Source organism: Pinus tabuliformis, chromosome 4_1 (assembly GCF_031772625.1).
Source record: "Pinus tabuliformis cultivar Carrire ecotype Pingquan chromosome 4_1, CPIR1, whole genome shotgun sequence".
Taxonomy (NCBI): domain Eukaryota; kingdom Viridiplantae; phylum Streptophyta; class Pinopsida; order Pinales; family Pinaceae; genus Pinus; species Pinus tabuliformis.
Window position 1 is genome coordinate 76998687 of NC_142303.1, and position 16071 is coordinate 77014757.

Consider the following 16071-nt stretch of genomic DNA (forward strand, 5'->3'; position numbering starts at 1 on the left):
CTACTACATCTAGAAAAACCATCTCTTACTTAATAAAGCAAACCACCATGAATGTGGTAGATTAATTTGTTGAACATCTTTGCCTGTTGGCTTCTTTATCAACGCTTTTTGGGCATGGAGCATCTGACATGTGGCTCTCTGGTGTCCAACCTTGTAGCATTGACCACAACGATTCTTTCTCCTCCAAACTTTATCAGCCGTCCTAGAGTGCTTTCCCCTAGTCTTCCTCTGGTAAGTGTTCATGGAACCCTCAGTATCGCTGAGATGTGATAAAGTACTTTCACCATTTATCGTTGGTTAGTCACTAGTTGTTTTGGAGCATTCACCAACTTCCTTTCTGACATACCCTAGTCGAATGAGGCAATTCCAATATTGAAAAGACAACCACAATATTGAAGTGTTTTTGTAATCAGCATGCACTAAGGCTGAAATGTCGACATGTGTTCATAGTCTCCGCCGTCATGACCAAATATGATTTTCCCTCCATTTCTTCACAACCATATTGCCTCTATTATTTATTGAGGTAGGATTATCTATGAAGTAACTTCAATCAATATTTGTTAATTGTCTTTGAATAAAAACCCGCTTAACTGAAGTTGCCAGCAGGGAAAATTTTAAGAACCCCCCCTAAATTTACATGTATAATAAATGGGCGAATCTCCATAGTATATAGGAAAAATGGAAGGCGATTTTATCAATAATATGATATGTATATATAATTTTTTGGCGAATCTCTCACCAGGCATGGCGAATATTTTACTCAATTATAAAATCTTGTGTTTATTGAATACACAAATGAATTCATTGCATTTCTTTAAATATCTTTTGAAATCAAAATTACCGAAATTACATATCGATAACCTAGTAGGTGTAGGATAAAATTCACCCGTGCCATTCATAGAAAGCATGAGAAAAAACCTAATACTATATATAAAACCAAGAAAAATTCAAATTCATCACTTCTAGGGACCTCGTAACCACCCTGCCAATACACAAGTATGTTCCTGCTTGCAATTAGAAAAATTACCCAAATTACAATCTGTTTACTCCACTTTTAGGGACCTCGTAACCACCCTACCAATACACAAGTATGTTCCCATTTGCAATTAGAAAAATTACCCAAATTACAATCTGTTTACACCAGCATATGTTGGAAAGTTATAGAAGGATGACCAGTGCAATCAATCCATTCCTTTTAGCCCTGGATTTGTTTCAGTTTAAAACAGAAGTATACAAATATACTTGTCCAATGTCTATGCTTTAACCATTCACCTTAAGATGTTTTTACAATATAATTTCCTAAGTCTATTTAATATCTTCATTATCATAAAAACCATCCTATATCCATCTTAACTCCACATCTACCACTCTTAGGGGATGAAATCTATTTATCCCTCTGAGCACTTGGTAGACCTAGAATTAAGATGGATCTAAGATAGAATTTCCCCTTTAAATAGTCTATGCTCACATGAATACCATGGGTCAATACCATGGGTTATCATAAACCTGGAGCTTAAAAATTACTATTAGTAATTTATAAAAATTAATAAAATTAATAGTTGATTTTTATTTTATTTTAATTTTAACCAAGCTAAAATGTTTAACATACATTAAATTACAACATCCATTTTTACTCTTGATCGGATCAAATATTTTACATCCATTTTTACTCTTGATCAGATCAAATATTTTTTCACTCTATGCTAGTTTGCATATCACGATATTTGATACCTCTCGGGGGTTAGTAGATCCAGAGTAAATATAGATCTATGCTGGTTTAATTCCCCCATTTAAATAGGCTACATTCCAAGTGAATACCATGGGTCAATACCATGTGCCATTTTGGTGAATACCATGGGTCAATACCATGTGCCATTTTTATTTTTATTAATATTAATATTAGGGTTAATAATGTTTTTTTGCATGGTATTAATAACAATCTAGTCCATGGTATTTGTCCCATAGTATAAATATAAGGTGACTTATGGAGTAAATATAAAAAAATGTTTTATTTGTTTACCATACCTTTAGTTTATTTATATTTTTATTAATTTACCATACCATTCATAAATACAAGGTGACTTATGGAGTAAATATAAAAAAATGTTTTATTTGTTTACCATACCTCTCGCTTATTTATATTTTTATTAATTTACCATACCTCTTTTACAAATATGGTATTTGGCCCATATGATTCACTTAAATAAAACCTCTTTCTTGAGCCTTCATAAATAGAACAAGGGTTACGGACTAAATATAAAAAGAGGTTTTATTTATTTACCACGCGTCTTTATTTATTTACCATACCTCCACTTTACTTATATTTTTATTTGTTTACACCCTTGCATGTATATAAGGTGATTTATGGAGTAAATATAAAAATTGCTTTATTTATTTACCATACCTCTCATTTATTTATATTTTTATTAATTTACCATACTTTTTTTATAAATATGGTATTTGGGCCTTTGGCCCATAGGATTCACTTAAATAAAACCTATTCTTGAAAATGGGCAAATGGAAGGTTGTAACTCCTAATTTCAACGGCTAAATTTACCTTTTTTACCCTCTCCCTTAAAATAAGGTGGGCTATTTGAGGTGATTTGTAAAAATGTACTATGATACAAAATATTCGCCCACTAAAAATTTAAAACCCCTTAATTTCGCCAAAGGGCGAACATTCACCCCTAAAATCACCCCTAGTTGCCAGACGTCATTGTCTTCTTAGTGACCAATGATTCCTAAAATTTAAGTTGTGGTTTTTTAAAATGTAAGATTAGAAATTCTAATTATTTAAAATATATAAATATATTTAATTTATTTAAATTAGGTAAATTGTACAATTCACGTGTATATTTATAATAAATTTATGGAATTCATATTATTGGTGTATGAACCTTAATCAATATTTGTTAAGTTATGCATTGTTACTTTATGCATATGTATGTTTGAGGAGCTGTGCATGCTTTTATTTTGTTTGCTTCTCTGCATCCTCTTTTTGTCAAGTGTACGTGTTTTGACGGAAATTCATTTATAGTTTTATTTTCCACACAAGGGCTTCCATGTCTCACCATTATTTACATACCAAAACTGTTTTGACTCTTGAAAAACATAATTGCGTGACTGCTGGGTGGCATTTAACAAATGAATCACGGGATAACGATGTCAAGAGAACTTAAATAAATGACACTAGTAGACGACGAGAAGTGGGAGCAGTGAGCGGTGAGCGGAAGGAAAGGGTTAATGAGCTTGCTATCGGGTATTAAATGTCTGTTTAACTGCAAGTTCGATAGCCATATAAAACAGACACGCGCAACGCTTTCCGAACACTCCGTCCTCACCGAAAGCTATATAACTATCAAGCTTACAGCTAAACGAGCATTTAATACCCGATAGCAAGCTCAGCGCTTGCCGTGAGCTGAATGAGGAAGTGAGGAAAAGTTCAATGCACATTTATCTCCATTATGTTCTTATTTATAAACCAGAATTGGACTTTTAAGGGAATAATAAAGTGAGAATTGGATTTTTATCTATTAGTATATTTTTGAAGCTAGGGAAAGGAACTGCAAAAGTGAATTATGCTGATAATATATTAAAAAAAGCTAGGGAAAGGAACTGCAAAAGTGAATTATGCTGATAATATATTAAAAAATGAGGTCAGTTAATTTTTGGATGGAAAATGAAGATTTTACAAGTTTTTTTTAAGTATAGGTAAATGTGAACAGGGGCATGGTGAGTGGATATGATGCATGGGAGTGAGTGGATATGATGTATGGGAGTTTGAAATACATGTTTATCTAATTTTCCGAGGATTATTGGAATATAGGGAAATGAAAATGAAAGGTTGATTTTATGTATTAAGAAATTTTTATAGATTTTTAGTACAATTTTATTAGACATAATATGAGGAAATGGAAGGTCGATGTTATATATTATGACAATTTTATGAATTATTGGCACAATTCAATTAGACTTTTGAAACTACCAGTTTATATGAGATCTATAGTCAAAGTCCATGAGAGAGTCATTACCTCAATAAATAATTGAGTAGTAAATATTCATTTACTCCCAATTGAAAATCTCAAAAATGGAGTTTCGTTCACAACACAGTAAGATTCACTCATTGAGATGACAAAAAATCATCTTGTTGATATGACCATTAAAGCACCAAACCTCTTAAGTAGCTTTTCTCATTGTCAATATATGAGAATAGTATTATTTAGAATATTCAAGACGAACAATTGAATAAGTACCAACCTCTTATATATGGGTCATAGGAACTAAAAATATTATATTTTCATTTTAGAATGCCAAGAGCATCTATACTTTTATATTTTTAAAAACATTTCAATACAAAATTTAAATAAATTATTTGAATATCTATATTATTTATTTATTTTTAGCATCAAATTCAAATTCTTATGTGTGTGTGTTAACCATAATAAAATATATTTCAATGTTGGAAAATAAGAAATAATTGACATAATCTTTTTTAATTATTTTTTTATAAGAATAATAAGAAAAAATATTTTTTAATATAAAATTAATATGTAACATTTAAAAATAATAATTTTAATTAAAAAATTAATATGATGATAAATAAAATATTTTAAAGAAGATGTTCAATAATATATTTCAATGTCAATTATGATATTATATAAGACTTTAAAAAAATGCACATATCATATAAAGCAATAGGAGAAAGAAAATTTTTATTGTCCTACATTTTCTTTTTTTGGGTATATTTTTTGGTAATTTTTCTTTGAATTTTAGTGAAGATTTATTGGAATTGCAAGCTTAATTGTGTAGTTTAAAAATTTAAGTCCTCAATGAGATTTTTAAGAAATTCAATCCATCTATGCATTTAAAATTACAATTTAAACAATTACAAATTATATATTAAAATGTTAAAGAATATATCTATATCTATATATATATATATATATATATATATATATATATATATATATATATATATATATATAACAAAAGAAATCAAGATGCAAACATTTTTCTTGATCCTCTCTGCACTGGCTAGATCTATAATTAAGATGTATTTACATATATTTAATATATTTTGTGATAAATTTTATTTTAAATCAAATAATAATATTTTGAAATTGTAAATATAAATTGTGCAATTAATCAATTTCTAATATTTAATAAATAAATAGTTAAACAATATCTTTGTATCTTATGTTATTTCATTCCTCCCCTCGAGTCCCCTCCCCTCCCCTATTTAACTAGTAAATGACCCATGAATTACACCTCACCTAACCTAACATAACCTAACCTAACCTGTTGACGGTGCTCAACTTGCCAACATATCGAGGGATATCCCCGATAAGAAGTCCCAACTAGACCTCGGACCATTTGGAGTAGGAGTCCCAGAAGTGGATAGTAAAGAAATGCCTTGGCTGTGATAGCCCACAAATATAAGTGTGATATCTTTTTCGGAAGCAAGTGTGCGACCTTGCAGCGTGTCAAGTGAGATGCATGGGGGTTATAACACATGAAGGGGAAAAGGAAGTGTGTCCCTTAGAAGCATGTAATAGTACGCAGCTTGAAAGGAACACATGAGCTGAATAACATGACAAGCTGGAAAGAAGAATAGTCCACAATCCAAAGTGACGGGTTAAACCAACAAGACGTCTTCAACAAGATTCATACAATCATATACAAAATAGTTCATACACGAATGCATAAGTTAAATAACATACATTGCTAAAGAAACCAGAATAGTCCAACTACAATAACAACATATGCATGAAAACGTTTTGGCTCTGTTATATTATATAAAGTGAAAGTTCCATCCATACATACACCATGACAGCCACTAGCCCCAATAGCGGGACGTTATAATCAACACCACTTGCTCCTCCAAATGTACTCGCTTTGCATTGTGGAGAAGCCAAGGCTCCTCACAATGCTCTCCAAGCCTTCTCTAAGAAAATGCCTAGCCAAAAGCTTGGCTCCCAAATGCCTGGTTCTATGAGTTATGAGGTTCTATATATAGCTAAGGGTTGGTGACCCTTAATATTCCCCTTTGACTCTTGGACTACCCTCATGACTCTTCACATTACAACAATCACTATTCACATTCCACTAAAGACACTTGGAATTTCACTGACAATATGTTTACAATAATACAATTTCGACATATACCCATATGGGACAAAAATATGCTTGAGCCTACCTGACAAGACAAACAACATCACTCGCGGTCTTGGGGAAAGACCATCTCGATAGCCTCCTCGCGGTGATCTTCGGTGATGAACTGATACTAAGCTTGGTACTGTGCTATTGTGTCCCCATACTATTTGATGACATCTTTGTCAAAGAGGAATCTTGCCTCCATGGATTTTGGGTATATGGTCATGAAACCTCTGTCCATCTCATCTTGAAGCATGTGCAACATTGTCTAGAGTGTGGCTGGACAACTGATGTACCTTTGCATGTTCTCAGCAGTAACTTGCAAGTCATTGTTGGTGGATATGCATATCAATTGCTCTATGTGCTTGTCGGTATCTAGCATGACTTGGTTCTTCCTCATGGCCTAGGTGAGGGTTCCGATGGAAGGGATATTGTGCGTTCGCACTATGACATCTAGAGTCTTGAACAACCATGCATAGGAAACCTCCATGTTAGTGATGAGAGAAGGGAGCTGCTCATAGTTTCAAATCAACATCTGAATTCAACCTTTGTCTAGCTCAACCTCTAGCTTCATCCTCTTGTACAAGTAAAGTGCGATGTTGGGTGTGGGATCCCCCCAAGGAAAGTTTTAGGGCTTAAAGCCCAAGTTTTGACTAAGTCCGATGTAAAGACTCCACGATTTGTAGGCACGGAGCGCAAGGATGGTAAATGAGTCAGAGGGTTGTCTGCCCTCATTTTTGTAATGTAATGTCAATTTGAGAGATCTACCCATGGTCCGCGGACCATGGGATTGTATAAATAAAGTGAGGCTCTAAGTGTAAAGAGATAACAAGAGCGAAAAGAATCAACGAAGATCTAATGAGGGAGCATTGCGTCTAAGTGTAGAGTCATGTCTTTGGGTCGTAGAGTAGGAGAAGGCTCTATAGAGTGCGCAGAGGTCTAATAGTCCGCAGCTGAGTGCGTGGACCCCTGAAACTAAGTTCGTAGGGCAGGTTGAGTCTCTAACTGATTGAAGCATTAATAAAAATAAGTTTTACCATATTTCTATGTATCTTTTCCTATTTTATGTATTGAAGTATATTGTGTATGAATTGCAAGTTTATTGTTTATTTGTTGCACGAACTTATATGAATGTGTTGAATAAGTGAATATAATATAAGGTATCTGTTAACACGAAGAGAACTAACTGTTATAAGAAGATAAGTAAGATCCGTGGTGTGACTTGGGGAAATAGTGCAGATCGCTTCTCTAGGAGCATGAAAGCTCCTCAGTCTCTGGTTAGGGTTGTGCAAAGGCAAATATAACAGGGCATGAAGGCCTCGCAGGTCAGGGAAGTGCGCGAAGTAACCTGTGCGAAGGTATTCACAGTTGGAATAAATCAACCCCTCAGATATCTCAACGGTGCAGAAACCTAGTTCTAGCATCCGGCCCATACTTCTTTGGGTGAGACCTCATTCTGCGCTCCGCGGACTATTTCTGAAAGGGCTAGTAGTACAGGGTTTTGTTTGGCTAAATAAATTCGAACCTGGGTCAGGCCCCAACAAGCCAACAAATTTTTCCATTACTAGGACTAGAATCTGCATAGAGATGCCCGATGTCGTATTCAAGAATTCGTGGCACAGGAGAACAAGAATCTGTGACTATTAAAAGAAGAGTGGTTAGAATGCTACCTATACAAAGAGATCCATGAAATTTTCTTCTCATCTTTCCCTACTGAGTTGTACGAGTGGATCGCAAAGCTAGCAGATAGCTAAGGAAGGTGCAAGCTCGACAGTCCTATTGTGTGGACCCCAGAGTTGGTGTGTAAACTGGAAGCATTAGAGGATAAGATCGCGCGCGTTGTGGATCAATGGCTCAATCGAATTATAGGAGGGTTCATTACTGAGTTCACAGTAGACACTACAGTAAGCTAGAGCGAGGTCGAGCGACGCTTTCTTAAAGGACCACAAGGTAAGTACATTAAGTATTTGAAAACTTGGATTAAAATGCTACTATTTGAAAATCGGATTATGTGAATACATTAATGTTCAAGGCTACGTGAAGTGGGAGAATTTATAGAAACAAAGATAGTGTAGAACTAGAAACTAGCCCCTTGATTTCACCTCCGCGAGGGGACGAGGAAGAGCTCGCCAAGGTCTCACCAAGAAGTGCGATCAATTTGATAAGGCAGAGGATTCCACACATACCACCCCCACCCATGCCACCACCAACTTCACCGCCTTCACACCAATCTTCACGCATACCACCTCCACCACCACCGCAAGTCAATATGGCAAGCGCGATAAAGTTGCCTGTGTTCAAGGGAGTAGGAAATGAAGATCCAAACCAATTTTGGTTCATGATAAAAGCCGTATGCGAAGTGCAGGGAGTTACAGATGACAATATAAAGAAGGCGAAGCTGGTCAGTGCTCTACAGGATCGCGCACTAACCTGGTATATTAAGCATTCTAATGAAAATCCAAATGCGGGGATCACGAATATCCAAATCGCGCTGAACAAAGAATTTAGCAGGCCGAAGTCAGAGGCACAGTTGATCATTGGATTCAAAGAGATCATAATGCTACCAGGCGATACCCCTTGAGAATTGGATGAGAGATTGATGTGCACGAATCACAAAGATGATATGACTTTGACAGATGGACAGCACCGTGAATTATTTGTAGCATTGCTAACACCGCATTTGAGGAACACGTTGTCGCAACAGAGGTTAACAACTCAAGCAGAGGCCTTGGAGATCACGATGAGGCTGCATGAGACCCTGTTAAAGGATCCTAACTTGGGAGTTCAGAAGATCCATTTGCAGTTGAAAAACTTATGCCTTGAGATGCAGAGTCTGAAACAGGATAGGACAGCTCACCCAAAAGTGCGCGAAGAAGTATGTTGCGTAAAATGCAAGGGTTAGGGACATGACAAGGACCACTACCCGGTGTTCGTGAATTACCTCGCAGGAGGAGGACCGATGCTGTTAAGACTGGAGGCCCAAGCAGGAACTAGCGCAGTGCTTGCTTTTTGATGCGCGATTTGTCAAATAGGAGGAAATCATGCTACGGAAAACTACCATTTGTTGCAGAAGTACACGCAAAATTCGCAACAGTTGTTCTATAATTTCTATAGATCAATTGAACATGATGAGCATACCTGTAGAAGCTATGAGCTGATGATGGATAGGACTCCCACCTATAGAGTTCAGGCTGAAACACGGCCCCTTGACTAGAATTCAGGAGTGGCGCAAAAAGGATTTCAAGGGCACAGACGAGGCCAGGGTAGAGGAGGACCTAGAAGGGGTCATGGACAACTGATATGTTATAATTGGGGGGGGGGGGGGGGGCAAGACATTATGCCCGTCATTGTACGAATCCAAATCGTCCATCATGTCTATATTGTACCTTGTTTGATCATGAGATAGAGGATTATCCCACACTGATAGCAAGGCTGCGTGACAAGGGAGCTCTCCAACCTCCCCCAACTCAGAACCTACAGATGATGAGGTTTGAGCCATGTGAGGAAGACCCCAATGTGAACATTGTGCTCAAAAGTGGAATTACGACATGAGATGATAAAGGCAAACAACCTGAAGATAGTACTTATGTTCGCAAGGCTCTGACGAAAGAATTAGAGTTTGATTTGGAGCGCGCTAAGGAAACCTTCATGGAAGCTAGGAAGAGCTTTGCTAATGCCTCCACTTCAGGAATCAAAGACAGACTAGAGCCAGAAATGGACCCATCAATGCTCACGACGTTCATAGAAACATGCATGCAGCTACTGCGTGATAGTAAGGTTGTAAAGGGATTGCAGGTACTCATTAATAGATGCGCCGGGACCGCACCAGGAGAACAATGCATAGTCAGGAAGATTAAAAATTATGCAATGAGGATGGGAAGAGAAATGAGGTTGACCGTGTAGATTGGATAATATGAGATGGACCAAGTAATTCTGGACCTAGGGTTGGACGCAAACGTTCTGCCGAAGCAGACATGGGAACGCATGGGAAGGCCTACGCTACAATGGTCTCCTATCCAGCTGCAAATGGTGAACCAGCGAAAGATCATACCTATGGGGAGATTGCAGGGAATCACTATGGATATTGAAGGGGCAAGCTAGCATACTTTGAAGTGATAGAGATTGTTGATGATAGAAATCTCTACACCGCGCTATTAGAAATCGATTGGGCCACTAACATGAACTAGGTGATAAGTCTGAAGAACTGCAAAATGATCTTTGAGAAACGTTTTCTACGCGTAGTCGTACCTTTGTACCCTGCTGAGAGATCACGCTACACTAAGCTAGTGCGCGACTATGAAAGCGATGATGACTTAGATTGCATCTACAAGATAACTGCGCGAGAGAAAGACTGGGTAAATGCCACCACGAATGGACGAATCTCATGGGAGCACGAAAGCTCCTGTACATCGGATTCTGATGAGGAAATAGAGCAATGGAAGAACCGGTTGCACGAGGTGATCACACTGAACTGTAATATGATGACAAGATCACTACGTTACATATCGATGAAAGTAAGGGATCTGCCTACTTATGATGGGTTAAATGAGATATATGCTTTCTTGAATAGATTTGAAAGAGAGGTGCTAGAACAACAACATTTTGAGGCCTTGAAATTGGTACTACGTGCTACGCCCGTGAGGTTGTGGGGTATGCACCAAGGAAGCTTTGAGGACTAGCGCAAATGTAGGAGGATGATGCACATGTTGTTTGGGAAACCTTAGAGGCATATAAAAGACAACTATACTGTATGGGATGGTCCGTGCGCGCATTTGTCCAGGTGGGTAGAGGCATATGGGAAACAACTTGCGCAAATGCACATGGACTTTGCATTCAAGAACACGGTCAATAAGGATGTGCTGGCGAGGCAATTGTACAAACAATCCATCCAGTTGGAATGATGAACTGTGGAAAGAACATGTGTGCAGAAGGCTACCCACGCAAAAGCCTTTAACGAAGTCTTTGAAGCACTGAACAGGGTATATAATTCGCAGCGGAGTGATTGGGACTTGTGTGTACCAACAGTTTTATGGGCTTATAAGACAACGTGTTAGAAACTGATGGGACAGACACCTTTCAGGTTGGTCAATGGAGTGGAAACTGTAATGCCAATGGAGCATATTATGCCTAGTCGATGCATACCAGTGCTCATAGGTATGACAGACTGGGGAGCCCTGGAGGAGAGGCTCGCGCAGTTGGAGGAACTCGAAGAGGAACAGTTTTTGGCTGGATTCCATCAGCAGGTACAAAAACAACACGAAAAGGCTTGGCACGATCGACATATTAAGTTGTGCTCCTTTAAGGTAAACGATTTGGTGTTGCTATATGACAACAAGTTTGATAATTTCCCGGGAAAGTTCCAAATTCATTGGCTAGGATCGTATGTTGTTAAAGAGGTCACAAACAAAGGCACGGTGCAGCTGGTAAAGCTACATGGAGAACATTTCCCAGGAAAAGTGAATGGCAGTCGATTGAAGCCATCACTACAACAAAACCAGCGATTTGCGCTAGATTTAGCGCCAGATTTTAGTGCATTTTTTTTGTAATTGTGATGAGCAACCTGGCGCTAAATCTGGCTCTATTGTACAATTTTTAAAGCGTCCTTTTTTGCACCTGATTTTGCATCCTTTTTCATGCTAGATTTTGCATCATTTTTTACACCAAACTATGCATCATTTTTTGCGTCAAATTTTGAACCAAGGTTTGCATCTTATTTTATGACAGGTTTTGCTTCTAGTTTTGTGTCATTTTTTGCATCTATTTTTCATTCTCTTTTGCTTCCTATTTTGTGTCATTCTTTGCTTCCATTTTTGCACCATCATTTGCATCAAGTTTACACTGTATTTTGAATCCAATTTAACGTCTTTTTATGCATCCATTTTGTGTCAGTTTTTTCATCTAGTCTTACGCCAGGTTTTGTATCTAGTCTTACACTAGTTTTTGCTTCTATTTTTGCACCAGCTTTGGTGCCTATCTTTGCACCATGTGTTGAATTTGATTTAGCACCAAATTTTGCATCCATTTTTGTGCCCATTTTTGCATCTTTTTTTGGACCATTTTTTACATCCACATTTACGTTTGATTTGTCTCCATTTTTCCCATCTCATTTTGCACCATATTTTGCGTCATTTGTTTCATCCAATTTTGCATCATTTTTAACACCATCTCTTACATCTAATGTTACATCATTTTGAGCATCCAAATTTGCATTTATATTTGCATCTTATGTTGAGTCATGTGTTGTGTCCACCTTTGCATCTTATTTTGTGTCTAATGGTACATTCAATTTAGAGCCATTTTTTACGTCTACTTTTGTATTTGTTTTTGCACCAAGTTTTGCATCCAATTTTAAGCTATTTTATGCCCCTTTTTGCACCATTTTTTTGTGTCTACTTGTGTCCAATGTTGCACCATTATTTACACCGACTTTTTCATCCAATTTTGCATTTTTTTGGTGTCTAGTTTTACATCGTTTTCACCATCCAAATTTGCATCTTTTTTTGCCTCATTTTGTGTCCACATTTGCATATAATTTTGTGTCTAAGTTCGAACCTAAATTTGCATGTGATTAGGAATCATTTTTTACATCCAATATGGCATCCTTGGTTTCACTTTTTTTCAGCCCCATTTTGCATCTTGTTTTATGTCTTTTCTTACATCTTTTTTTTTTCCTTTTTTGCACCCAAGTTTGCATCCCAAATTTACACCATTATTTGCATCATCATTTGGCATATTAATTTGTAATGTTTTTTGCTTCTTTTTAATGCTCAACTTTGCATCTTATTTTACATCTAGTTGTTGTCTTTTTTTGCATCTAATTTGGTGCCCATTTATGTGTCCTTGTTTTTGCCCAATTTGATATCCTTTTGTATGCCATGTTTTGTTCCCTTCTTTGTGTCAACTATTGCACAATTTTTCACTTCTAATTTAAAACACTTTGTATGTCAATTGTTTGCATTTTGTATTAATTCCTAGTTTAACATCCAATTTTACTTTCAATTTTGCATCCATGGTTACATCCGCATTTGACTTCTTATATAGAGTATATTTTTCTTTACATATATGACCCCCTTTATAGATTCATAGTGAAATATATGATAGTTTCTAAATATCATTAAAGCAGATATCACAATTCAAAATCATTTGTAAAGAAATTTAAGATAAATTGACAACATCCATCCAAAAAAATAACAATGTGTCATTAACAATTTTCAAAACATGTATAAAATAGCAACATAATACTAATAAAATCAGTATTATTTTTAATCAAAACAAGTAAAATTCAAATATGATTAACAAATCAAAATATTTCATGAATATCGTTATTCTACGATAAATTAACAACATACATAAATCAAACTCATCGTATGATTACAAAATCAAAATGTCTCATTGATATAGGGTAAATTCACAACAACCATCTAAACATAACAATGTCATTCTACACAATAATTTCTTCATAAAAAACAATGCATGTGCATGCCTAGGTACCACCACCAAGATCATCCTCATGATCATCTTGACCATCCTCATTACTCTGATCCACATCATCACCAACACCGCAACTATCATCATCATCTCCTCCTTCACCACCATCATCCTCATCCTCATCCTCATCATCTCTTGATATATGTTGAACATAATTTGGATCATCATCTTGGCAATCATTACCTATAGCATTCTGACAAAAAAAACCAATATTACATGTTAGTATTAATTACATAACACAACGCATGTTTTCGTTATACAATGTTAACCATAAAATGAGGTAAGATATAATATCTAATAGTACTAAAAAATAAAATGAAAATATGGTTTAAAAGTATATTGGAAATCCAACTAAGATTACATACCATAGAGTCCATCCAAACAACAAATTGAACCCATCTCTTTTGCTGCAGCACCTCCTTTTCCAAATGATTTGGAGGTCTTCCATATTTTAGTTCCTATCAATCAGTAAATAGGGAGAAATTAGATAACAATGACTTTCTTCTAGTACAAAATTTATTAAAAAAATATCACATGTTTACTATACTTACAAAGGTTGTTATCAGTGCTTTTAAACCTTTCTGGCCACTACAATGAGTGACTTTTGTCTTGGTTAACCTCGCCTTGGATGCCTTGTCCTTAAACATAAACCAATTCAATTTATTTTCACACAAATACATGTCTAAGATACTTATAAGTATTAATACATTCTAAATAATGTTTAATGAAAAATTCAATACCTGAATGCTCTCATTGCCGACTTTTCTTTGTGCATCCAACTTCTCATATGATTTTACAAGTTCTTTCCATACTTTAAAAGGTATGTCAATAGGTCTTTGTTTCAGTCTTTGATCTTGAGGATTTTTTTTAATTTTTCTTGTTTGGTTAAAAAAAACCGAACAAGTAATTCACATCAATGGCATGGGGACTCTATGGATATGTGTAAAAAAATGGCTATAAAGAAAACATCCAAAAAACATATGAGCTCTCCCTTTGATGGTCACTTGGGGCATATGGCTGGAAAGGAACAACTCCATTTTCGAAAATCAAGGACAATCCTTTCTCAAAGTCCTTCCTAATATTTGCATCCCTTTGTTGATCTACATGATGTAACCCTAGGTCACAAGTACCTCTCTAGGGCTTTGTATATGGTACACTGCTCCTACACATAGACAATTGTGCCCTTGTCCATTGAAAGTACCTTTACTTAGCTTTGATTCATCTGATATATCACCTTGATCCATATAACTTAGAATATCATTTAGGTGAAAATTGGGAAGCCTCCTGTGTGGTATAATTCCACTAAAAAGCAGAAGGAGGATTGCTGAGGTGACAATGGAAATGCACCTCATTGTTCTATTAATGTCTGGCCTTTGCCTTGTGAGAGCTTGCTAGATTTTGAAGAAACAGGCCTGATATCATTAAATGGCAGTCATGGTAGTTCGACAGTGAAACCAACATTGCACTGAAGGCAGGGCACACTTCAAAATTGTTGAAAAAAATGTATACACCATGATAGAAAATGACAATAAAAAAGATGTATGTGGTAGATTGAGCAAGGTAATAACCATTCCTGGAAAGTATCAACTTGTAGCTATTATAGTAAATGTTGTATTCATTTTTCAGATAGTTTTTGGGGACAGTCCTTCAAGGATGTATCAATGCCCTACTCAAGAATACATGCTTGAAGATGCCCTGAGAATGACATTGGTGCCATTCTTTGGCATACTTTAGAAAATAAAATTGATTCTCTTGTAAGGCAGAAGAACACACCAATTGGTCATATGGATCACCACATTGTTGAAATTTGTTCCGGGAATGCCTTGCAAAAGAACAGTGATTTGTGTCCAAAGGAAACAGAAGAGTGCAGAACTGATAATATGGCCTTGACATGCAAACTGTTGAATCTATGCAAGACTCAAAAATACAACAGTCTTGTACTTTTTCATATAGTCTTAAAACCAGAATCCAAAAACATGAAGTAAAGGGGGATATTGTTTTCTCGGAAGAGATGCTCAAGACCCAAGAAAACACCTTATGGTTTGACAACAATTATAACAGTCCTTTGCAGGGATGGGTAGATATATCATGTAGTAGAACATGTCCAAAGTTACAGCCCCTTCATGACATACTTCATTTGCAGGCATCCAAATTCATTCCCAGAGAGGCATTGACAGAGATTCCAACTTGTAACCATTCAGAGTTTGATGTCTCCCTGTTTTCCATGATGACTAAGCACTGAGGGAAGGGGCATTGTGCTTCCAAGATGTTAAGGTGGCTGCATTGGATCACTGACTTCACCTAGTAGCTGCATTTTGTACATGCTACAGTAGGGTAGGAAAATGAATAAGTTCACTTGAGCAGTAGTGTAACAAAAATAAGCTCCCTTGAGCATTTTATTTGGTTTTATTGTCAATGATGTGTTTGTTG

At 36.2% G+C, this 16071-nt stretch overlaps 1 protein-coding gene across 1 annotated transcript; it reads right to left on the bottom strand.

Moving 5' to 3' along the window:
* Positions 1-13499: 13499 nt before the first annotated feature.
* Positions 13500-14720, bottom strand: LOC149174236 (uncharacterized). The gene is made up of 3 exons (XM_089422558.1): positions 14193-14720; positions 14007-14099; positions 13500-13834 (listed from the first exon to the last, which is right to left on the bottom strand). The coding sequence occupies exons 1-3, from the start codon at positions 14319-14321 to the stop codon at positions 13637-13639; spliced, it is 420 nt and encodes a 139-aa protein (XP_089278684.1). The 5' UTR covers positions 14322-14720; the 3' UTR covers positions 13500-13636.
* Positions 14721-16071: the final 1351 nt, after the last annotated feature.

What these genes read in the sequence shown, in the direction of transcription:
- LOC149174236 (XM_089422558.1), bottom strand. Translation starts at nt 14,321, where the DNA reads ATGTATTTGTGTGAAAATAAATTGAATTGGTTTATGTTTAAGGACAAG. An exon ending in AAGCACTGATAACAACCTTT is followed by an intron (nt 14,100 to 14,192) that starts GTAAGTATAGTA and finishes ACTGATTGATAG; the next exon opens with GAACTAAAATATGGAAGACC. An exon ending in TTGTTTGGATGGACTCTATG is followed by an intron (nt 13,835 to 14,006) that starts GTATGTAATCTT and finishes TTTTTTTGTCAG; the next exon opens with AATGCTATAGGTAATGATTG.